General features: G+C 36.2%; 1 protein-coding gene and 2 non-coding genes across 5 annotated transcripts in view; all 3 read right to left on the reverse strand.

Moving 5' to 3' along the window:
* Window positions 1-23988, reverse strand: part of atg16l1 (ATG16 autophagy related 16-like 1 (S. cerevisiae)) — a 73253-nt gene that overhangs the window by 24542 nt on the left and 24723 nt on the right. Inside the window, exons 6-14 of one of the 3 annotated variants that reach the window (XM_028794800.2) lie at window positions 15969-16220; window positions 15501-15566; window positions 13802-13888; window positions 12508-12564; window positions 12108-12155; window positions 10866-10968; window positions 10173-10278; window positions 6172-6242; window positions 355-426 (exon numbers count right to left, since the gene is read on the reverse strand). In XM_028794800.2, coding sequence (XP_028650633.1) covers window positions 355-426; window positions 6172-6242; window positions 10173-10278; window positions 10866-10968; window positions 12108-12155; window positions 12508-12564; window positions 13802-13888; window positions 15501-15566; window positions 15969-16220 — 862 coding nt within the window. The remainder of the gene's footprint in view (window positions 1-354; window positions 427-6171; window positions 6243-10172; window positions 10279-10865; window positions 10969-12107; window positions 12156-12507; window positions 12565-13801; window positions 13889-15500; window positions 15567-15968; window positions 16221-23988) is intronic. The other 2 variants (XM_028794801.2, XM_051923581.1) reach the window with 2 other exon arrangements.
* LOC114647471 (small Cajal body-specific RNA 6) lies at window positions 8986-9264 on the reverse strand. The gene has a single exon (XR_003715532.1). It is a non-coding gene; the product is annotated as a small Cajal body-specific RNA 6 (non-coding RNA).
* Window positions 10436-10715, reverse strand: LOC114647470 (small Cajal body-specific RNA 6). The gene has a single exon (XR_003715531.1). It is a non-coding gene; the product is annotated as a small Cajal body-specific RNA 6 (non-coding RNA).

Here is a 23988-nt window from a genome sequence, read left to right on the forward strand (position 1 = left end):
CTGGTTTGAAGGCAAAAGGTAGTAACACCAAATATTGATTTGATTTAGATTTTTCTTTTGTTCGCTCACTTTGCATTTTATAAATTGATAACAATAACCATTATTTATATTTCTGAAATCATTCTTTGTTTACAGCATTTTTTTTTACACCTGCCTAAAACTTTTGCACAGTACTGTATATACACATATACATATATACATAAAATAAAATGGTTTATAAGTATGACAAAAAATCTAAATGCATTACAAATCCTTACTGTATAAAACACCAAACAGAATCATAAATATTAAACAGTTTAAAAAAAGATTAAATTTAAAAAGCAAAAACATTAAAATGGCATATGAAATGCATACCCGCAATCGGTAGTCATCAACTGTCCATATCCTGCTAGCAAAGTCATTAGAGGCAGCAAGTAAGTGGGTGCCCTAAGACAAAAATTAAAAGATTTTTAAAGGATGGTTGTCTAGCTTATGGTACTGCATGCTTAAACTGTGTAACATTCACATAATTCCACTGTAGGAAGAAGTTTATATAAAAAAACAAACAAAAAAAAAAAAAACTTCAGATGCAAAATGCACTTTACAGCAATGTTACCTCTAAGGCAAGGGTGTCAAACTCCGTTTTAATGATGGACAAAACTAACATTTTATATAACTAACATGAGTTGGAATATATCAAAAGCTACCACCACTGCTTTTACTTCACAAACAAGATACACAGGTACCTCCGTTTTTATCATAATTTTATGTTCTGCTGCAGAACATCATAACCTGCATGTCTTCTCCATCAATTTTTCTTTTCTTGGATATTATAGTGCATTGAGAAACCTACCAGCAAGCCTGGGACTGAAATCAGCACTCTGTGTAAAAAGTCTGTCAGTGCCAGTTGGAGAGTTTTTGATCCCCTATGTAAAGCTGTAAATGTTGCCACTATTGTGTCATGGAAAGAATCAGTAATCGCTGCTATTTTACACTTCGCTATAGTATAATTGTACCTATATACTGTATAACATTTTCCTTGTAATCTGATAGTTTAAATGGATTACAATGGTATATTTACATTCATGTTGTCTTTTATATTCATGCATTTGTTTTAATGAATTTCAGTTTTTGGCAAATGATGCCAAAGAAATATTGCAGTTTATTACACACATTAGGTAAGTGAATATAGGTTTGGCTTAGCGTTTTAGAAATGAGTACATTTTAGTTTAAAAAAAAAAAAAAAAAAAAAAAGTATTCAAGCAAATAAAACAAACTAATACACAAGTTAACTGCATGATTACAAACAGAATACCAGTTTTAAAAGTAAATAGTATGTTTAGTTCTTTGATAAAAAAAAAAAAAATCACAAAAATTGAAAATTGCTTTTTCCTTCTCTTTATCTTTGTGAACTTCCAGTGTCTTTAAAATTTATTGTTTGCACTAATTCACTCTCCACTGGCAAGATTGCTAACAATTATATGAAACATAAGGATACACATTATACAGTGCATCCGGAAAGTATTCACAGTGCATCACTTTTCCCACATTTTGTTATATTACAGCTTTATTCCAAAATGGATTAAATTCATTTTTTCCTCAGAATTCTACACACAACAACCCATAATGACAATGTGAAAAACGTTTGAGATTTTTGCAAATTTATTAAAAATAAAAAAATTGAGAAAGTACATGTACATAAGTATTCACAGCCATTGCCATGAAGCTCAAAACTGAGCTCAGGTGCATCCTATTTCCCCTGATCATCCTTGAGATGTTTCTGCAGCTTAACTGGAGTCCACCTGTGGTGAATTCAGTTGATTGGACATGATTTGGAAAGGTACACACCTGTCTATATAAGGTCCCACAGTTGACAGTTCTTGTCAGAGCACAAACCAAGCATGAAGTCAAAGGAATTGTCTGTAGACCTCAGACAGGATTGTCTTGAGGCACAAATCTGGGGAAGGTTACAGAAAAATTTCTGCAGCTTTGAAGGTCCCAATGAGCACAGTGGCCTCCATCATCCGTAAGTGGAAGAAGTTCAAAACCACCAGGACTCTTCCTAGAGCTGGCCGGCCATCTAAACTGAGCGATCAGGGGAGAAGGGCCTTAGTCAGGGAGGTGACCAAGAACCCAATAGTCACTCTGTTAGAGCTCCAGAGGTCCTCTGTGGAGAGAGGAGAACCTTCCAGAAGGACAACCATCTCTGCAGCAATCCACCAATCAGGCCTGTATGGTAGAGTGGCCAGACGGAAGCCACTCCTTAGTAAAAGGCACATGGCAGTCCGCCTGGAGTTTGCCAAAAAGCACCTGAAGGACTCTCAGACCATGAGAAAGAAAATTCTCTGGTCTGATGAGACAAAGATTGAACTCTTTGGTGTGAATGCCAGGCGTCACGTTTGGAGGAAACCAGGCCAATACCATCCCTACAGTGAAGCATGGTGGTGGCAGCATCATGCTGTGGGGATGTTTTTCAGCGGCAGGGGCTGGGAGACTAGTCAGGATAAAGGGAAAGATGACTGCAGCAATGTACAGAGACATCCTGGATGAAAACCTGCTCCAGAGCGCTCTTGACCTCAGACTGGGGCGACGGTTCATCTTTCAGCACACAGACCCTAAGCACACAGCCAAAATAAAGGAGTGGCTTCAAGACAACTCTGTGAATGTCCTTCAGTGGCCCAGCCAGAGCCCAGACTTGAATCCGATTGAACATCTCTGGAGAGATCTTAAAATGGCTGTGCACTGACGCTTCCCATCCAACCTGATGGAGCTTGAGAGGTGCTGCAAAGAGGATGGGCAAAACTGGCCAAGGATAGGTGTGCCAAGCTTGTGGCATCATATTCAAAAAGACTTGAGGCTGTAATTGCTGCCAAAGGTGCATCGACAAAGTATTGAGCAAAGGATGTGAATACTTATGTACATGTGATTTCTCAATTTTTTTATTTTTAATAAATTTGCAAAAACCTCAAGTAAACTTTTTTCACGCTGTCATTATGGGGTGTTGTGTGTAGAATTCGGAGGAAACAAATGAATTTAATCCATTTTGGATAAGGCTGTAACATAACAAAATGTGGAAAAAGTGATGTGCTGTGAATACTTTCTGGATGCACTGTATACAGGGTGAGCCAAAATGAAAAACCACGTTTCTCAAGTTCACTGCGCGAGGTAGAGGCAGAGGGCAGGGGTGAGAGTCCTTTGATAGGCGATCCCTTATAGTTTTTGGTTGGCAACATGCCATCATCACTAGGCAAAGCACCTTCTGAACTCATGGCAGCATTCCTCCCAACGATGACATCCCAAATCAGAAAACAATTCTTAAGTGGGTGGCTAAATTTAGACAGACAGGTACACCATTGAACAGAAAATCTCTCATCATTTGCAGAGACAAGGCACATTTCCATTTGAATGGCTGTGTAAATAAGCAAAACTTTCTCTATTGGGCTGAAACCAACCCTTGTGAACTTCAGAGACTCCCTGCACAGTGAGTGTGTTACAGTTTGGTGTGCCGTTGCAGAATTTGGCATTGTAGGCCCTTACTTTTTTGAGGAGGGGGGAGCAACAGTCACCGTCACTTAAGAACGTTACATTGAAATGCTACAGAACTTTTTGTGGACCCAACTAGAAGAAATGGATGTGGTGGATGCCTGGTTTCAACAGAATAGGGCAACAGCTCATATGGCACGGAGATCCATGCAAGTTTTGCAGGAGATGTTTCTGGGGAAGCGGATCTCCCTGTGCGGAGATATTGGGTGGCCTTCACATTCACCTGATCTCGCTCCGTGTAATTTCTTGTTGTGGGGCTCTCTCAAGTCGAAGGTATACACACACCAACCTCAAAACCTTGAAGCCCTCAAGGATACTATTCCCAATGAAGTCACCTCTATTCCCCTTGAAATGGCCAAATGAATCATGCGAGCGTTCAGGAATCATATCCAAGAGTGTATCACTAATGAAGGACCAACACCTTGGAGACATTTTTAAAACAGTGAAAAAAATCTATTTTGTATACCCTTTCTTGTGTTATAAAGAAATTTATTTTATCTTGAACCATTTTTGTAGAAAATGTTTTAAATGTGGTACTTCTTTTTGGCTCACCCTGTATACATATTATAAAGAACACACTGCTGCTATGTTGTTTGACCAGGTTTTTCTATAATATTCACAAAGTTCACAAATTATTATTTACATTAATACTAATACAGAATAACAATAATTATAGCAATAAAACATGCCCAACATACATGAGACTTATTGAATTGCATATTTAATGTCAAGGTTATAAAGTGTGTGCTGACCAGTTCATTAATTAGGCAGAAAACCAGCCTTGTAATATTTAAGTTCCTCATCTGGTGCAGATAAATTCTGTCTGGATTCATATCAGACACATAAGCAATGCTTCTAGAACTACTCAAAATGGCATGCATTGTGCTTGCAAAGTAAAGGAGGAAACAGTTATTAAAAAAAAAAAAAAAAAATGCTGAAATAACCCAAATCTGCATCAATAAGCAAATTAGGATTTAAAATAAGATAAAGAGCAAACGTGCTGCAGGATAAAAGGGAAACAGCACAAAACCAAAAGTAAAACTAAACTAAAAAGATGTTCAGCATAAACAGGGCTTCTGTGAAGTCAACTACATTTTTTCCCCCAAGATGTGGAACATATAAACGTTTATAAAAGTTTTGTGTAGGTGCCCTGGTCAGCAGAAAGTTTATTGAAGATACAAATCTGTAGTTAAAGCCAAATACATCGATCTATACCTGCATTACAGCTGCATGGCACTTAACCGTATTAAAAAACCCAGGTGTAAACACCCTGGCAGTACATCACAGAGAGCACATTTGTAGCTGGCTAGAAACAGATAGCAATCATATTTAATATAAGTCAAAATATAAATTTATTTATTTTTTTTAAACTACATACATCAGTCAGGTCAGTACAAAAAAAACAAAAAAAAAACAGAAGAATCATGTAGGGCGGTGGCAGAAGTCACATAAGCCAAAGATGGGAGGCCAGTCCTGAGACCTATACAGTTTTAAAAATTAATCAGAGCAGCAGCAGCTGTGGTTTTTTGACTTACTCGTTCCTTCATGAGACTATCACATATTTGACATGCTAAAACTTTTTTTACCATAGCATTATATGTCACATTCTTTTCACTTTTTCATTATAAGCAGCCAATTTGTATTTTAACCAAAAGGTAGTCTCTGTAGTCAGCTGTTCTGCGCAGATAAATGCAAGTACAACTAGAAACACATATTAATGCCAAATGTAAATATACAGATATATGGAAAGAAGCTATATGAAATGCACATTTGATGGGGATCTTTGTTAAGTGATCAAGAGCCCCATGTAATATGATTTGAATATTTATGATGCAGGCCGCATTTAAAAAAAAAACAAAAAAAACGCAAAAGTCCAAGTAGAACTTATACTTCAGTGCATAAGATTTTCCATTAGCACATAAAGAAGCAAGTCAAAACATAAATCAACCTACACCTCTGATTTACAAAAAGGACAAATCCTACAAGGTCCATAGACAAACTTTAAAAAATTAACATTAATAAATGACCCAAAAAACAGACAGTCTTTGGACAACAAATTAGACACGAGGGAGCCGATTTCCATATATTTTCAGTATATAGAGTACAACCGAATACATAGGGAGAAACAGATGGTGAACAGACAAGACACAGGAATAAATTAAGGTCCATTTCATTTCAACTCTGCTTTTAGACCCTGACGTCAACAGCTCTCAATTATTATTTTTTTTATTAATTTAATTTCAAATGCTTTCTGTAACACATACAAATGTTTTACATATGAATAGATAATGAATGACATGATGCAACAGTAAGTAGTGCTCACAGGGTGATAACTGAAAATGTTGAAGAAAAATATTTTTGCTCATGCCAAACCAATGTTTAGAGCATGTCTGTTGCTTTCCAGTGTCAAAACTCTGTATGGACTTTGAGGATTCCTTCAGAAATATTGGGGCAAGCATGATGACTACATATTAAAGCACCTATTACAAGATCTGAGACAAGTATTCACTTTAGTGACTCTAAGAAACCAGATTAAATAGTTCTACAGTCCACAATATTTTAAACATTAGGCATGAAATATTATGTAAGGAACATTTATGAACTGATCATATCCCATACAGTAATCTAAAACTAACTGGAAAAACTTACCGCACTATCAAATTCTATGCTGGTGATTCCTGCATTACTGCCCATTAGAGATCCTTTGAGCTCACATCGACCTAGAAACAAAGCAGCACCAAAACAAAGAGCACAATATTTAACATAGCAAAAATAAGGAACTTAAACTTATTAATAGAATTTGAAATAAATACAGAAAGGTTAAAAATAGATAAAATGAAATGCTCTTTTATACGTAAACTGAACCCAATGCATTTTAAGAAACTTTTTATAAGGTTTTTTCAAAAGGCCCGCTCTTCTAGAACCAAACACTAATATAGAAAAATGCCTTGTAAGAATGTTTTACTATTTTGCTATTTAACAAAACATGTATAACAATGAAACAAAAAAGAGCTGCTGGCAGCAACTTCATTAGTATTGTTTCCTCACTTCTTCAGAGCCAGGGGATTCATTATCCAGCATAGCGGTTACATGTGTGAAGTTTAAACATTCTTTAAGTGACACCTTGGGCTGTCTTTCTTGACTTGTTTCTTCATCAATATTTCAATAACACACACTCAAACCAACTGGCGCCTCTAATGGTCTAAAATAATTTTTTGTAGGTGTTTTACAGATTGTGCAGAAATGAACTATGAAACATTCAGCTCTGATTTTCTCTTAAGGGTAAATTATGCAGACAGGCTATGGCCGTGAATTAAGCAGAAGCACATTAAGAAAATGCCTGGATGGAAGAAAGATTGAAGATACAGTGGTGTGAAAAACTATTTGCCCCCTTCCTGATTTCTTATTCTTTTGCATGTTTGTCACACAAAATGTTTCTGATCATCAAACACATTTAACCATTAGTCAAATATAACACAAGTAAACACAAAATGCAGTTTGTAAATGGTGGTTTTTATTATTTAGGGAGAAAAAAAAAATCCAAACCTACATGGCCCTGTGTAAAAAAGTAATTGCCCCCTGAACCTAATAACTGGTTGGGCCACCCTTAGCAGCAATAACTGCAATCAAGCGTTTGCGATAACTTGCAATGAGTCTTTTACAGCGCTCTGGAGGAATTTTGGCCCACTCATCTTTGCAAAATTGTTGTACTTCAGCTTTATTTGAGGGTTTTCTAGCATGAACCGCCTTTTTAAGGTCATGCCATAGCATCTCAATTGGATTCAGGTCAGGACTTTGACTAGGCCACTCCAAAGTCTTCATTTTGTTTTTCTTCAGCCATTCAGAGGTGGATTTGCTGGTGTGTTTTGGGTCATTGTCCTTTTGCAGCACCCAAGATCGCTTCAGCTTGAGTTGACGAACAGATGGCCGGACATTCTCCTTCAGGATTTTTTGGTAGACAGTAGAATTCATGGTTCCATCTATCACAGCAAGCCTTCCAGGTCCTGAAGCAGCAAAACAACCCCAGACCAACACACTACCACCACCATATTTTACTGTTGGTATGATGTTCTTTTTCTGAAATGCTGTGTTCCTTTTACGCCAGATATAATGGGACATTTGCCTTCCAAAAAGTTCAACTTTTGACTCATCAGTCCACAAGGTATTTTCCCAAAAGTCTTGGCAATCATTGAGATGTTTCTTAGCAATATTGAGACGAGCCCTAATGTTCTTTTTTGCTTAACAGTGGTTTGCATCTTGGAAATCTGCCATGCAGGCCGTTTTTGCCCAGTCTCTTTCTTATGGTGGAGTCGTGAACACTGACCTTAATTGAGGCAAGTGAGGCCTGCAGTTCTTTAGACGTTGTCCTGGGGTCTTTTGTGACCTCTCGGATGAGTCGTCTCTGCGCTCTTGGGGTAATTTTGGTCGGCCGGCCACTCCTGGGAAGGTTCACCACTGTTCCATGTTTTTGCCATTTGTGGATAATGGCTCTCACTGTGGTTCACTGGAGTCCCAAAGCTTTAGAAATGGCTTTATAACCTTTACCAGACTGATAGATCTCAATTACTTCTGTTCTCATTTGTTCCTGAATTTCTTTGGATCTTGGCATGATGTCTAGCTTTTGAGGTGCTTTTGGTCTACTTCTCTGTGTCAGGCAGCTCCTATTTAAGTGATTTCTTGATTGAAACAGGTGTGGCAGTAATCAGGCCTGGGGGTGGCTACGGAAATTGAACTCAGGTGTGATACACCACAGTTAGGTTATTTTTTAACAAGGGGGCAATTACTTTTTCACACAGGGCCATGTAGGTTTGGATTTTTTTTCTCCCTAAATAATAAACACCATCATTTAAAAACTGCATTTTGTGTTTACTTGTGTTATATTTGACTAATGGTTAAATGTGTTTGATGATCAGAAGCATTTTGTGTGACAAACATGCAAAAGAATAAGAAATCAGGAAGGGGGCAAATAGTTTTTCACACCACTGTATATCTATCTATATATACAAAAAAAAAAAAAAAAGAGACAACAAACTGATGAGAAAAAAAAAAAAACAAATCCAAACCATCAACATTCACAAGTTATCATCTTTAATTACCTGTTGTTGTGCAATGTGAAAATATGCAGTATAAGCACTGACTGCCAGTTAATTTAAATAAATGTTCCAGCTGTGGGTGAAAGGTAGCCGATTCAATCAGAAACATAAGCAATTGTGTTTGGGGGAAAAAGAAATAATGAATGAACAGTTAGTGACAGGTTGCCATGTCATCTAGTAATTATTTACCCAGCCCACATTGACGAACTATTCAGTTAGTTGTTACGGAAGCAATCAAAAGTGTCAAAACTGATAAGAGCATGATAACCCAAACTAGTCAAATGTGTACCTTAAATACGAGTTTTGTGGGTTATGTAATTTTCATGCTTGTGCAATGCCACTCCTTAGTAAAGACAGACACAAGAAACAAGGTCTCAGATTGAAAACTTCAGATCATGCTTTGCCCCTTTCTCTTCAAGCCTATTAATTCTCCTTTACCATTATTTTTGTTGGGTGCATCTTGCTGCCATGACTCTAAGCTCTCAGAAACTTGGACAGGCTAGATACCCATTTAAGATGTCAGGGAGCATCACAACCAGTCAAGCACACCTTGAGCTAGACTGGAATGTAAGAGAGAACCCTGGGAGAGCAAGGCTCTGAAAAGTAGAGGGGTGTATAGCATCATACCTTTTACCTATCATCACAGACCTTGTTCCATCGATATCATTAAAAGGTGATTGAAATCAAAATGGCAGACATAATGTATGCCGAATTAACCAAGGACTCCTTTATTAAGTACAACCAACTATCACACACTTTTCAGCTACAGAAAAATAAGTATTAATAGTGGGATTCAGCTCACTGAAGCCAAGAGAATGAAATCAAAGAAAATATGAAACGTTGCCTAACAAAAACAGACAAAACAACACTTTAAGAACCACAGATCCATCCTACACCCGTCACTTCAGACTGCCTAGTTACAATTTACTGACAAAGCAGATGACTTTCAGTCTCTGAAAGATTTCAGTGCCTGTGTGGGTTTTCACTTTTCTAATGATCCTAAGACAGTGTCAAAATGATTGGAACTTCCAAAAATATAACTAATTATAGGCACAATATTCGAAAAATTGTAGGCTTGAAAATCATCGCTAAAAATTTTAGTATGCAGACAGAAAGGAGAAAAAAAAAAAACCTAAAAGCTGCTCAGAGTTCTGTACATGACATATTCTGTCTTATCTTTCAGCAATATATTTAATATTGTACCATGTAAGCACCAAGCAGGCGTGCAATTATTTGCATCTTCAAAAGCCCACTGGCTGGGTTGGGAGTCCAACCTGCTGGCATAAAATGCATGATAATCTATCCACAAGCCACACTCGTGTACATGCCCATACTCGCACCAGGCCAGCTCAGAGTCTCTAGATCATTATAACCTACATGTCTTTTGGGATTTAGAAGAAACAGTTGAAAAATGAATGAATATACAAATGAAACAAAGTGACCAGGCTGGAATTTTAAAGAGAGTCTGGATGCCACACCACTAACTATTGTGTCACAATACATCACAAAACAAGGACAAAAATTAATGAAACTGTTCCTCTGAACTATTTACTGTACCTGAAATGGTCTCCCAGAGTTTTACTCTTCGGTCCATACCCCCTGTCGCCATTAAGCGTGAGCCAGGACTGAATCTTACTGCATTTACCTCTCCATCATGGGCATCCTAATAGTCAGGAGCAAGCAAATGTTAAAAGGAACAGTGTTTGAGGCTTCTTTGGTATTAAATAGTGAAAGAAATAAGAAACCTAAAAAGTAAAACCATGCAAGGGAAAATACTGAATAAAAATATTATTTAATAAAAAAAATTTTAAAAATAAAGAGGTCTCAGCTTGAAAACTTGATATCACATGCAGGTCAAATGCCCAAAGCCAAAGTCCTCCTTACTACTTTAAAATGTAAGATAATCTTCATTGTTCAAAGCTCCAGAATCTTACCGGTGCTCAGACATGAGAAAGAGATTATCTAAAATGTCAGTAGCCATTCTACACCAAAATGCAAGCTTTCAGCATATTGGAAACAGTATGAGAATAGCAACTGGGAGCCCAGGCTTGGATGGGTAAAGAAACCATGCATCAGACCTTTTACTTTACATCACTGACCTCAAACTTAGAACAAATATTAAAAAAAACCATCATAGTTATGTCAATGTCTATATATTTATTTTTATATAGAAGAGAAAAACAAATAACCTTGATGTGAATGCTATGGTTCAATTTTTCATCCACATCAAGAACAACACATGATACTTACAAAAACATGAAGTGCTGTGGATGGAAGGCGTACTTCAGTACACATCCCCACTTGAACCTCCGAGTCTGCTGGTGTGCCCCCATATGAGTTCACAGAGAGACGTCTAACAGATCAAAAGACAACAAATTCAGAATACTGCAGATATTACAAGCAGAAAAACTCCACTGCCTCTCCCCTACGGCAATATGCCTCAATCTAGTGTATAACATATCCAGGGTAATAAAAAAAGGTAGTTAGCAGGCGTCCAGCAAAACACTCAGATTACAATGGCCCTCTTTAGGTAAACTGGGTAACACCTTTAAATATTACAAATGAGATTTCTATGCAAGAACAGCAGAGAGCTTCCACTGGGATTACACATACAGTAAATACATAATATGATGAGATTGCCACACTAAGAATTGTAATAGGATAAAAAAATAAGTGGGTTCAATAATGATTTTGAAGTGTTTACTGTGGGGAAAAAAGCTATGCAGAATTGTCAGTAAGGAAGAAGCCAAACTACAGTAATGTCAGCAAAGAGGAAGATGGAATCACAAATAGTACTAAACATTTTTGAATTTTATTTTAGCAACACAGGCATTTTAGCATTTTATTTTAACAGTATAGGCATTTTTGGGAAAACTACGTAACATTGTAACCAAAACTATCAGGATCTTTGTCTAAACATTAAATGTGAGATTCAGCAAACATGGAAAAAACTGAAATTTACTTAAATATAGTAAGAAAACAACATTATCAAATTTGTAGAAGAAAACCAACGTAGGAATGGATAGAATGTGCAAATTTCACACAGATTGCAACCAGGCTTAAAAATCCAACCCAGTCTTCTAGATCTGTGTATTACACAGAATAGGTATACTACAAATAATGTCAATTTGACATAAAAATTAGTTAGTTTTCTGTCTTAACTAACAGCTGTAGGATTTAAACTTGGGGAAAAAAAAAAAAAAAAAAAAGTAGTAATACTCTAAGAATCATGCCAGCACAAAATCTATAGCTATCAGTAATATTGTCCTTAGCATCATTAAAACATAGCCTGATGAAAAATTAAATTTCAGAGCACTAATCTGTTCAGAAAAATTGAGAAAAAAAAAGGTAAAAAGAGAAACATTTATAAGGCTCCAACCATGATGCTTATGGCAGAAGAATATATGTAATATTTCCCCTAATCTTGTACCTGATGACTGAAACTAAACTATGAACAATATCTGTCTTAATGTTAGGTTCATGATGCTTCACCTTGTATTATCAGGAAGATGGTGTCCAAGGACTGGAGACTCAGCAAGGCTTGCCAGCATAGAAGATAGAAAAACCCAAATGCAAATCCCAGAGAAAAACAAAGGACCAATAAGTAGGGCGTTAGGGTTAAGGGGAAATGGAGAGGGAAGGGAAGAAGAAGAAGAAGAAGAAGAAAAAAGGAGAAAAAAAACACAGGAACACATTTGAAGACAAATCACTTTAAAATACAGTTTAAAAACAGGACAGGTAAGATAGGAAAAAAAGACACGCTAAAGAGTAAACAGGGAAACTGAAAACACAAAAATAACCTGCAAGAAAGGTTCTTCAGGTTGGAAGGTGGCCAGACCACAAATAAGTTTTAACAGTTAATAAGTACCAAAAAGAGGAAAAGGGTTCTTACCCAAATATATTAGACAGAGAGTCCAAAAGTCCTAATTGTGGCTGAGAGGCTCGTTTACTGTAAGCATTACAAAATAAGGCAATTCAACAGAGCAGCTAGAATTATGGGTATTACACTCTATAGTGCATTGAATCTACTTTTATTAGAAAACAAACCTTCAGAACTTAACATTATTTTAAAAGTAAACGATATTTCATACTTTAACAGCACAGTATAATCTTTTGCATACTACAAAAAGAACAATGGCTGAGTAAGTGACTTGATTAGGGTTACCAAGTACAACATTTCAAGTGCAATAACTGTTTAATTACATTTAATACAAAGAATAATGTACATGTAAGTAAAACTGTAAAAGCAGAACTATTAAAAAATAAGAGAAAAAGCTAGGTATGGAAAGCAAATGGACATAAAGATATACTATTATGGCACCACTAACAAGATGGTTTTTTTGTTTTTCATAAAAAGCAAACATATAGTATTTCATCACAAAAGCACAATCACCACAGTTCTTGCTTATCATTTTACTCAAGTATAACTGCATATAGAATGATAAAGCATTTCTACAAATATTTGCACAGGCAATAAAGCAAAACAAATTAATCTAAAATACTAACTTTTAATATTTATATCCATCTTTGAATTTAAATTTAGCAACAATTTAAAAGAAAATTAGGCATCTGTTGAAGAGAAAACATTGAGAGGTTACAACCTTCCTGTTCACTTTCCAACTACAGCCTACATCAGATTATAATCATTAAATAAGCAAGTTGGCCACTCTTTGAGCAAAATTACAACATATGCACTTACCAAATCTGTAAATGCAGTTACAACATAAACAATTATTTTGCTGAAAAGTAGCAAATTTGAGTCTCATGGCTGGTGTGAAAATGGTAGAACAGTCACCCAAAGACAGTAAGAACTACTAAAATAATCTCTAGTTTTTATAAGTGACTTAAGATTTAAATATTTAACGACTTCCAACTTTGAACACTAATATCTGATGCCTCCAACATATTTCTTTGAGCAATAAATTCTGTGCTTTTATCTAATAAAAAAACCTAAGATTTAATTTACTCTAAAAATATTTATTTGCAATATGTTGGTCATAATTTTATTGAAAAAGAGAAGGAGAAAAAAAAAAAAAAAAAAAACACTAAAAATGTTTGTACTGCATTTTAGTTCCAGCAATCTAGGGATGCATTCAAAATTGTTTCTGACCTATTACATAAATCATAATTACAACCAAAAATGCACAGTAAAAAAGTCTTAATTTATTGCCAAACTTGTGTCTCACCTAGGTGTGCGTGTTACAGTTCTGGATGGTGACGTCTCTCCAGCCTGTTCAGGGGCCTCTTCTGCTAGCACCTCAATGTCATCATCCCTGTAAAAAAAGAAAGATGACAAATTCTTTTTTGTGTATAAATACAATCATTCGTCCAATGGGGTTGGAAGCTGTAAGTAACTAATCTACATGTAGCATTTCACACACTGACAAAAGACACCTATAATAAATAACAACAGGCAAGCCAATTTAAAATAAATAAAGAATTCTGCATCAGGAGGAAACAAGCCAGATGATATACAATATATTTTTATCATGCTCTGTAGCAAATACAAGGTGGTACTGCAAAAATTCTTTCTGCAGTAGTAGTACATTTAGAAGTAAATGTTGCCTATGTTGAATTCATACATTACAAAAGACTGTTTTGTTGATTTATGGATTTAAAATTGTGCATGACTAACATTCTGTAAGGAAAATAACTAGTTCTTTCTTCAAAAGTTTAAAATGCTCTGAATCTGATGCCAGTTTGTTGCATGGACATATTGAAAGATTTTCTTAATATATAGAGAAAAAAAAAACCTTTCCCATTAAGCAATTATTCAATCATATGAGGAGGACAACACACACTATGCAATATGCTAGCAGACCATGCTTAAAAATGTTTTGTAAGCAAGACCACACCAGAGCAAAATAACCACCACACACACACACACACATTTGGATAGCCAAACAAGTTTAAGTTTGGTGTCATAATTCCTAAATTAAAAAAGTTCTTTTTTTCCTAGACCACAGGTGTGGAACCATTTGCTTCTCAGACATTACAAGAAAGTGTTAAAAACATGAACATATAAACACTAAAAATTAAAGTAGGGCAAAAAAAAAAAAAAAAAAAAAAGACATTTGCATAAAAGGCTGCTAATCACTAGCCATCTTCCAGGCTATAAACTATCAAAAGTTGCTAATGTGCCATTAGTCCTACATGACATATGCAACAAAGCATTTCAGTACCAATTGAAAAACTGTTGAGCTGCACAAAGATCCAAAACAATAGCATGGCTAATGGAAGGCAGCAAGTACATCTCTTATCACCTAGAAGTAAAAACACCTGGTCGTTTAGTAATAGTTTTTTTTTTTTTTTTTTTTAATTTCCAAAAGTATTTTGTCAGAACACAAACATGAATCATTTATATTAGTAATATATACCATACCATTTTTATTTGTTAAGCGCTTAAAACACAGCATTACAACTGACCGAAGCGCTGATGATACATTTTTGTATCACAGAAAAATTTTTTTACAAATTGATTTCTACTTATTGACTTATTTTAACCAATAAGTACTAATTAGGAATGAACACAGGTAAAGCCTGGGTATAAGAAACCTTCTCACACAACTCAGGTCATCACAAGTGTGCAAAAGGGTTCTACAACTCCACTTGGGCCTGTTCATTTATTGGCAAACTTCTTATACTTGTCTAACCATTTGCTTTAAAACATGCAAGGAATAGGAGGGAATACTGCTGTCAACTTCAAATGCAATTCCTAGTACAGATGATATGCCACTAGCTATGAACAGAGTAAGTGTAATATGCTAGACATAAAGTCCAACCTCCTGCTAATAGATATATTGGAAATTCATAATTGTATTATACTCTAAAAAAATTATCGTTGAGCATTATCCAAGTGCAAGTGAAAAGATATAAAGTACTCACTGGTCCAGTGGTAGGGGCTCTTTAGCTGCATCAGCTAACTCCTTCTGCAGCTTTGCCTGTCTCCGCCTAAGATCAAAAGAGCATTTTTTTTAGTAATATGCTTCAACTCTAAGTACATTCCAGCTTTTACAATTGTTAGTTTTGCTATTTACTCTCTCTTTCAGCTCAACAGACCAGAAAACAACACTGCAAATGAATAGACAGAGACCAATTCTCTATAATAAGGTCTTCCTCTCCTACACCCTTACTCAAATCTACTGGCACACATTCAGGTTGCAAAGAGGTCTCAGCTGCAACTTTCACAAATGTTGTAGTTGAAATTTATAATACAGTGAAAATGAAAGGCACATATTTAACATTTTCTGAACATTCAATATATTATTAGGATATCAAGAATACTACATAAAAAGATGGCTCGGTACTTTGTGTTGTCATTACGTGTTGTGCCCAGTGATATGCCAATATTACCTGCAGTCCTTCTCATTTTCTGCATTAAGTTTGTTGGCTTCCTGGGCTTTCTCTGCCATCCACCGAGTAATAAGCTCCTGATTATCTTCAGTGGTACGCCGTAATTTCTCTTCCAGAGCGCTGAAAGTGATCTGAAGAGCATCATACTCATCTTTCAGCGTTTGGTTGGCTTGTTCTAGGTCCTGCAAACTGGAATGAAGCTCCTTGCACTCATCTTGCAGTTCAGAGATTCTCTGCTGGAACTCCATTATCCTGAAAATACAGATACAATAAGACATAGATGAGAGGAACAGAATATGCTGCATGTAACAAAGAAGATTAGTTGGTTCGAACAGCAAAAACTTAAAGTAGCACTGAATGTAACATTTAACATCCACCTTTTTAATATATCATGATTATGGTAGGGGATAAAAGCCGAAAGGCCTATGCATTAAAAACTCATTAAAAACTCAATCAATATTGTCCTATCCGTCCGTTATACCTAGTATTTAAATATTTCTAAAAATCCCCTTAATTTTTGTTTCAATTTGTTGATCTCAAGTAGTTGGTTGAAAAATGACAACCCTATTGGTCAATTTAAAAACTATTCAAAATTTTAAATTTTAAAACTACATAAGGTCAACAAACAAACAACTAAGTTCTACGTAAGGATAGGGGTAACCTTAACCTCAGGGTAATATCATTTTAGCCTCTGGGCCCCATTATAGTGTGGTTAAGGTTAGGGTAAAGGGAAGGGCAAGACAATCTAAAAAAACAGCTTAATTGACTACAGAATTGGGGAATCTTAAGAGCCATGGTACCACAAACTACAGCAATATTTCTACCGAATGACATTTAAATGTCAAAGCACAAAAATACAAAATGCAATGGAAAAAAGCAATTGACAACAAGCAATTGTGTGCTTACCTTTTAAGCCATAAATCTTACCAGTTAATCATATTTTATAATAGTAGAAAAAACAGACTTCTTCAAAAAATGAAGGAACAGGGATGAGTTTTTAAGTTTACATTTACGTAACACTTATCAGATGCTGCAAACATAATTATATTGCTGATCAATCAGTTGACTGCAGTCATGTTTCAATGCCAATGAGGAAAAGTTCTCACTATAATCAGATTTTTTTCTTTTAAAAATAAAACATTCCAACCACATTTATCAAATTTAAATTAGCATTTATTGTTAATTTTCCCTAGATGTAAAGGCATCAACAATGTATATTAAATTTTAAAAAATCTGTTGGAAAATCTACTGCACATTCTATAAATCACACTAAGCACCAAAATCAAATCAATTTTCAACAAGGAATTTAAACAAGTTATCATTAAGCAAATTACACTAATTATCTGCCATTTGAACACAACAAAATATGAAAACACCAGGGGCCTCAAGTCTAAAACGTGCTGGGGATACTCAGAGTTTTATTTATTTATTTATTTTTAAAGGGACAATACCAACAAACAATTTCATATTACTGGATTGGAATTGGCCAATTTTATTTTTTCTTGATCTCTTCAAAAAAAACTTTTTTATACTAAGGTCCTGCATAACCACACACGTAGCAGCTTTACGTTGTATTTTGTATTTTAAAGTGTTAACTTTGTTATTTTTTGGGCTGGGAATTGATTAAAAGAAAAAAGAAAAAACCTACTTAAATTGCATAAAGATATGTAAATTAATTGCAATTAATAGCATCGACTATTAAAACATCCATCCATTATCCAACCCGCTATATCCTAACTACAGCGTCATGGGGGTCTGCTGGAGCCAATCCCGGCCAACACAGGGTGCAAGGCAGGAAACAATCCCCGGGCAGGGTGCCAGTCCACCGAAGTGCACACACATCAAGCACACACTAGGGACAATTTTGGATCGCCAGTGCACCTAACCTGCATGTCTTTGGACTCTGGGAGGAAACCGGAGCACTCGGAGGAAACCCACGCAGTCACAGGTAGAACATGCAAACTCCACGCAGGAAGGACCCAGGAAACAAACCCAGGTCTCCTAACGGTGAGGCAGCATAGCTACCACTGCGCCATCCACATATTGAAACATGTAATTATAAAATAAATATATAAATCAAGAATAAATACACACTGAAACACAAATTTAATGTAGAATCAACACAAAGGAATTAAAAAAAAAAAAAAAAAAAAAAATTAATGGCATAATTTAAACTTAAACAATGACCTTAAACTTGAACTCTTAACAAAATACTACTTGAGCAAGTGCAACCTGAATTTAAATGCCTCCCTAAAAGGAAAATTGAAAAGAAGTCAATAAGAAAATAAGGCCAATGTACTAATTATCAAATTGGCATAGTATGAGACACAGATGTGTCAAAAAAAAAAAAAAAAAAAATTAATCTGTTGAAATGACTGTTGACTTTGAATGCGCTGCTGAAGACTGATTGAATTAAAATAATAAGCTTCTCTTAAATGAGCATAAATTAAAACTTATGCTGAAACTCCATAAACACTATTCTCAACTGTTCATCACCATCAATGACTTGATGATTATGCCCTACGCAAGTGTCTTTCAAATGGTGGAAACAACAGTGTAGTGCCCCTGGGTACTGACATGACAGAGACACACTTCTCAGATGGTCGAGACCTGTCTGAGGAGGGTAGGACTACCTGGAGAAGTTAGCATAAAAGCAGCAATATGATCACCATTTTACAGACACAGCACTTTACCAACCAGATGTAGTATCGGGGACCCATCTGCCTTGGTGTGTATTCGCCAGTGACTCTCACAGAGCATACAAGTTGCCTCTGACCTCGGATCAGTGGAGTGAGGACAACCGTACGAGTGGGCAAAGGGATGAAGAGGCTGGAAAATGCGTCCAAAGTGCTCACAGAAATCTCTGAGCTGCCTTTTTTGCTGCTCCCTGTTCCAACCCTTTGGACAGTTTAGCATGTGTATAGATTTAATGGCTTTGTGGTTGGTAGAATCTGTGTGCCTTGGGATTTTTTGGGTTACAGAAAGTGTGCCAACACAATGGTTGGGAAATACTGCTCTACCTGTACATTTGCTCCCGATACGCTAAGAAAAATCTGTGAAGCTGCAATCTTGCTTAAAAGCAGACATCATGCATTTACTTTATGTTGTGTTCTTTGCATAAATAGCAAAGATACTGCAAACTTGAATTATGGGAAGGGATAATCATTGCACTACTATTTCACAGAATTTTATCATTATATTAAGGCAGTCAGCAATGTAAGCCAGCAGGCAGACTGGCTAGTTAAAATAGAGAACTTTAAGAGACTTATTTTGTTTTTAATGCCACTCAAAGACAACTTAATTAGCATTTATGTAATATGGAATTGATTCAGTTTTCTTGTAGAAACAATTTTTTCCTTTACAACTTCTCTAGCATTGCACCAAGACTGCCATAAACTCTCTCTCCCCCCCCCCCCCCCCCATGTATGTAATCAACAAAATGACCACCAGTGCTAAGTACTGACATGTGGCGTATCACTGTGAACTGCGTAATACGAAATGTTAAACTAGTGCTGGGCGGCATAACCAAAATTCTATATCACGGTATTTTTCAAAATTATACCGGTTTCACGGCATTGGACGGTATTTTTTTCCCCTATGCATGAGTGGATGTTAACCAAATTTTCCACTGCAATTACTGGCTAAGAATAACCTATTCCACTCTCATGAGAATTGTACATTGTACAAAAAAACATTTTAATGTGTACACAAGTATTAATACAGGTTTGCATGGCCCCATAAAGTGATAGTTTTCAAGGGGGTGGCAGTAATGAAGAGAAGGAATCTCATTGCATGACAGATGCAGTCAAAATATAGAGCCTTTTTATTGAACAATGTTTGCAAACAACTTAAACTAAAATTCTGACAACATATTTTCAACCATCCAAAGAGGCATTTAGACTTATTAAAATATCCAGAGGTGCTTGTCAAAAGTTTTATTGCACTGAACATGTCTTAGAAAAGGAATAAACAGTAATTATTTTTTGTAAACCAACTACACTTTGTTAATGTTAACAATCTATGTCCACTGACATGTTAGTGACTTTTTAAACAACTTTACCATCATTAAACTGCATAATATTTAAACTAATTAATAATAAAATAAATAATAGTACAACTTCCAGTAATAATACTATTACTTCCAAGACTTGAAACCCAGGTGCATTACATAGTATTCACAGTATTTAAAATAAAATAAAACAAGTGCAACTTGGTGATGACATCTTTACCAACTGAACCATCATTAAGGCAAACTGCATTAATATGGACCTTGCTTCAAGCTAAGCTATATACATAAATAATAAAACTGCAACTTGCATTTATAATGCTATTTGTGGTATAGCCCTACGGAAACGTATTAGGGCCACAGTGAAGAAAAAAAAACCCAAAAAACTATATGGTCAAGATTAAAGTCGACATTTCCACTTTATTCTCAGTTTATTTTGTCATTAAAAGCAGAATGTCGTAAACAAATCTTAATCCTAAAATCAATGTTTAATTCACTAGATTTTCTCAAACCCCATCACAAGTTATGTAGCACATTAAATGCTTTGTGTTGTGTTCCCCGACCCAGTTGTTAATCACTACGCGTTTCTTAAACGGACTTCCTCCTCGATCACCGCACAGAATACATTCACTTTATGATATTCCTGCTCTCTGAAAATGTAGAATGCTAAGATCATTTTCATGATAAAATGCATTAAAGTACGTATTGAACAAGCATGGTAGTGTGGCGGTAGTGCTGCTCCCTCGCAGTAAGAAGTCCCCAGGTATACGTTCAGTGTAGAGAATTTTATGGCAGGTGTGATGAGGCTCCAAAAAACTGGATGTATGAATGGGTATCGCACAGGTTTAATTTAAATATTGTGTAAATTTTGGGTTTGTGATCTGGTGGTCGAAGACACGAACACAGAATTCAATGGATGTTCTTCTGAGCGGGCTTTCTTTATTGCATGCGTGCTGTCTCTTTCTGACGTACAAAACCCCCAGTTCCTATCCTTCCTTTTTCTTTCTCCACATAACCAATCGCCACACGATAAACGTCCTTGTGAAATTGAAACTAGTTATAAAAACTTAGACCACGGAGTGTTCAGAACTTAAAAAAAAAAAAAAAAATCTTCGTTATACATGTTTAGTTATGCCATCCATTCAGGGTTGCGCCCATCCCAGCATGCACTGTGTGCAAGGCAGGAGGAAATCCTGAACGTGGCACCAGCACATCGCAGGGTGAATACGAGCAATACATACACTAGCAGGGTTAATATAGCATAACAAAACCCGCCATCCCACAGGACTTTGAAAGGAAACTGAAGCACGGCAAGTAAACCCACCAGAAAAACATGGAAATTCAAAGCAGGGAACACCCCCATTGCTGTGAGGCAGCAGTGCAACCTTCACACCACTGTGCCCCCACATGATTAATACATGCTTTAATGCATTTCATCATGAAAATTATATCAAGTATTTAATCTTAGAATTCTAAATGTTTAGGGAGCAGGAATATCATGAAATTAATGTATTCTGTGTGCTGTCTCAGTTTAAGAAGCATGTAGTGATTAACATGGCTCCAGGAACACAACACAAAGCATTTAATGTGCTATATAACTTATGACAGCGTTTGAGAAAATCTAGTAAATGTAGAGAATAAAGTCAACATATTGTCACACTATTACACAGTACCCAGGTACATTACACAGTATTGAAAAAAAATAAAACAAGTACAACTTGGCTTGCAGTATTATCCAGTAGTATAGAAACAGTATTCACATATTTGAACATAATGGTCCACATCCGATCTTTTAAATCCAAAGTATCTCCAAACAACAGACGTGACTCCTTTTTCCAGCAAAAGTTCTTCTGTGTCATCATGTTCAACTTTATCGTCTGCTACAGCTTCAGTTTCAGAATGTTCTCTGTCCATTTTCACCGCACAATACCTCCACTAACGCATGTACTCCGTTGTATGCTTGTTTAGCGGTGTTGCAGTGAAAAAGGTCCCCCTTAAACAGTTTCCCGGTGCGCCACATTCCGAATGCTGTTTAGGCAATTTAAACCGGTGTTGCGGTATAAGAAAAATCCATATAACAAAAAATTAAAAACAGTTTTCAGTATGAACAGGTATACCGCCCAGCACTATGTTAAGCCTTTCTATGAAAATTTTATTTCATACAATTTTAAACGTAGTAATAAAATATGAAGAAAATATATATAATGCAAATGGCATAAAAGAAATGCTTCTCATAATTACAAGCTGTCATAGTTTAATTATTTTCTATATAACCCATTTTAAGTGAAACAAAAGCCTAACTACAAGAAAAAAAAAAGTTTTTACCATTTGTCTAACAAAAAGTCGCACAATGATTTTAATTAACTGATAATGGCAGTTAAACACTGCTTAAATGTAAATATTCACGCACTTACAGGTTTTAATCATTGATTCCACCTCAGCCTCTCTTTTGCTGTAAAAATATGTGTAACAATATTTGCAGGGTTTTTTTTTCCATTTTTCTGAGTGTACTAGCTAGATTACCAATTCAAGTGTAAATACAGGTAAAAATTCTGTTACAACAAACTGCCAAGGACCTAAAAAATATTTCTTAATGAAAATTTCATAGTAATGAGATTCTGTATTTGTTACTATACTGCTTTCTTTAACTTGCGTCCAGGCATTTGCAATTATTTCAGTAGCTTCTTTCACGTTAATTTTAATCTCCTCCCGTCTATATATTATGCTGACGAGAATTTTTCTCAGCATTTCCTTGCAATAATATGGGGCGAATGATGCCCAACTCCAATGGCTGAAGCACTGCTGTGCAATTGGGTAGGAGGAATTCAACGCAAACATTATCTAAATGTAGAAGCATGTTGTGGGCAGCACAGTTATCAATCAGAAGCCGAATCATCCTTTTCTTGTTCTTCATATTGTGAGGTTTCTGAACTCTTTTGGGATCCTCCCCACCCAACACCGAACGGAGTGACATGCCAAAGTGCGTCCCAAAGCACGGTTGCTGCGTCTGTGGAAGATTGCCCGTTGCCGGGGCAGGGCAACAGCAGGCTCACAACACTGCAGTGATGCCCCACAGAAGCAAATCATAAAAGATTGTGGTCGTGCTATAAGTCCCTGTCTTGCACCCCAAAACATGAGGCTGAGTCTCGGTACTTTAGCAAAACCAACTTTATTCAGCTTGAAACTGGAACAGCAATTATTTATTGTCGCATGATCTGCCATTCTCCTATACACAGACACAGCAGTCAGGCAGGATTGGGGCCAGGTTAGTGGCCAAGTAATCCAGTTTCCTGCATTTACAATGTTACTTGCATCACCAATCGACAATTTTTCTGTTTGCTTCAGTGAAGAGCCGCAGAAGAGCTGTGAGCCTGCTGTTGCCCCGGCAATGGATAAAATTTCTTCCACAGACACGATAATTGCACTTCAGGATGCTCGTCGGCATGTTGTGCATCTGTGGGAGGTCCCAAGAGAGTTTAGAAACCTCGTATTTTCTTGAAAGAGGGCCGCATTAATAGGAATGTTTGAATTTGTAGCGAAAATCAGCCGATTTCAATTAGCAACCAATCTATCGGAGAATCACTAATGTTCTTACACTTGGGGAACATGAACTTGAATGTGAAAACTATATTAATTGTACAGTAATTCTGTAAGTATTATGCAGATTTTTTTTGGTGTTCGCAATTTAGTGTCCCCTGGACAATAAAGTGCAGAGAAAATCTTGTTTTACTATACATTTAAATGAAGTGTCAGCCACATTCCAATGATCCTGAACTAATTATGCTACAGGTAACTGACATGTTCTCTCAATACACAGGTCCTCACCATTGGTGATAACACACTTAACATTATTTACCGTAGTGTGTAGCCTATTTATTTTATCCATAAAAAGGGTGTGCTGCTTTTTGTAGGACATAACTGTCAATGACAGAATTGGCTACTTTCTGAGGGTATAACCAATAGCAGGCATAAGGGATCACTGATTTTTTGGCTAGTAATAATAACTGGCTTATA

Source organism: Erpetoichthys calabaricus, chromosome 2 (genome assembly GCF_900747795.2).
Source record: "Erpetoichthys calabaricus chromosome 2, fErpCal1.3, whole genome shotgun sequence".
Taxonomy (NCBI): Eukaryota; Metazoa; Chordata; class Cladistia; order Polypteriformes; family Polypteridae; genus Erpetoichthys; species Erpetoichthys calabaricus.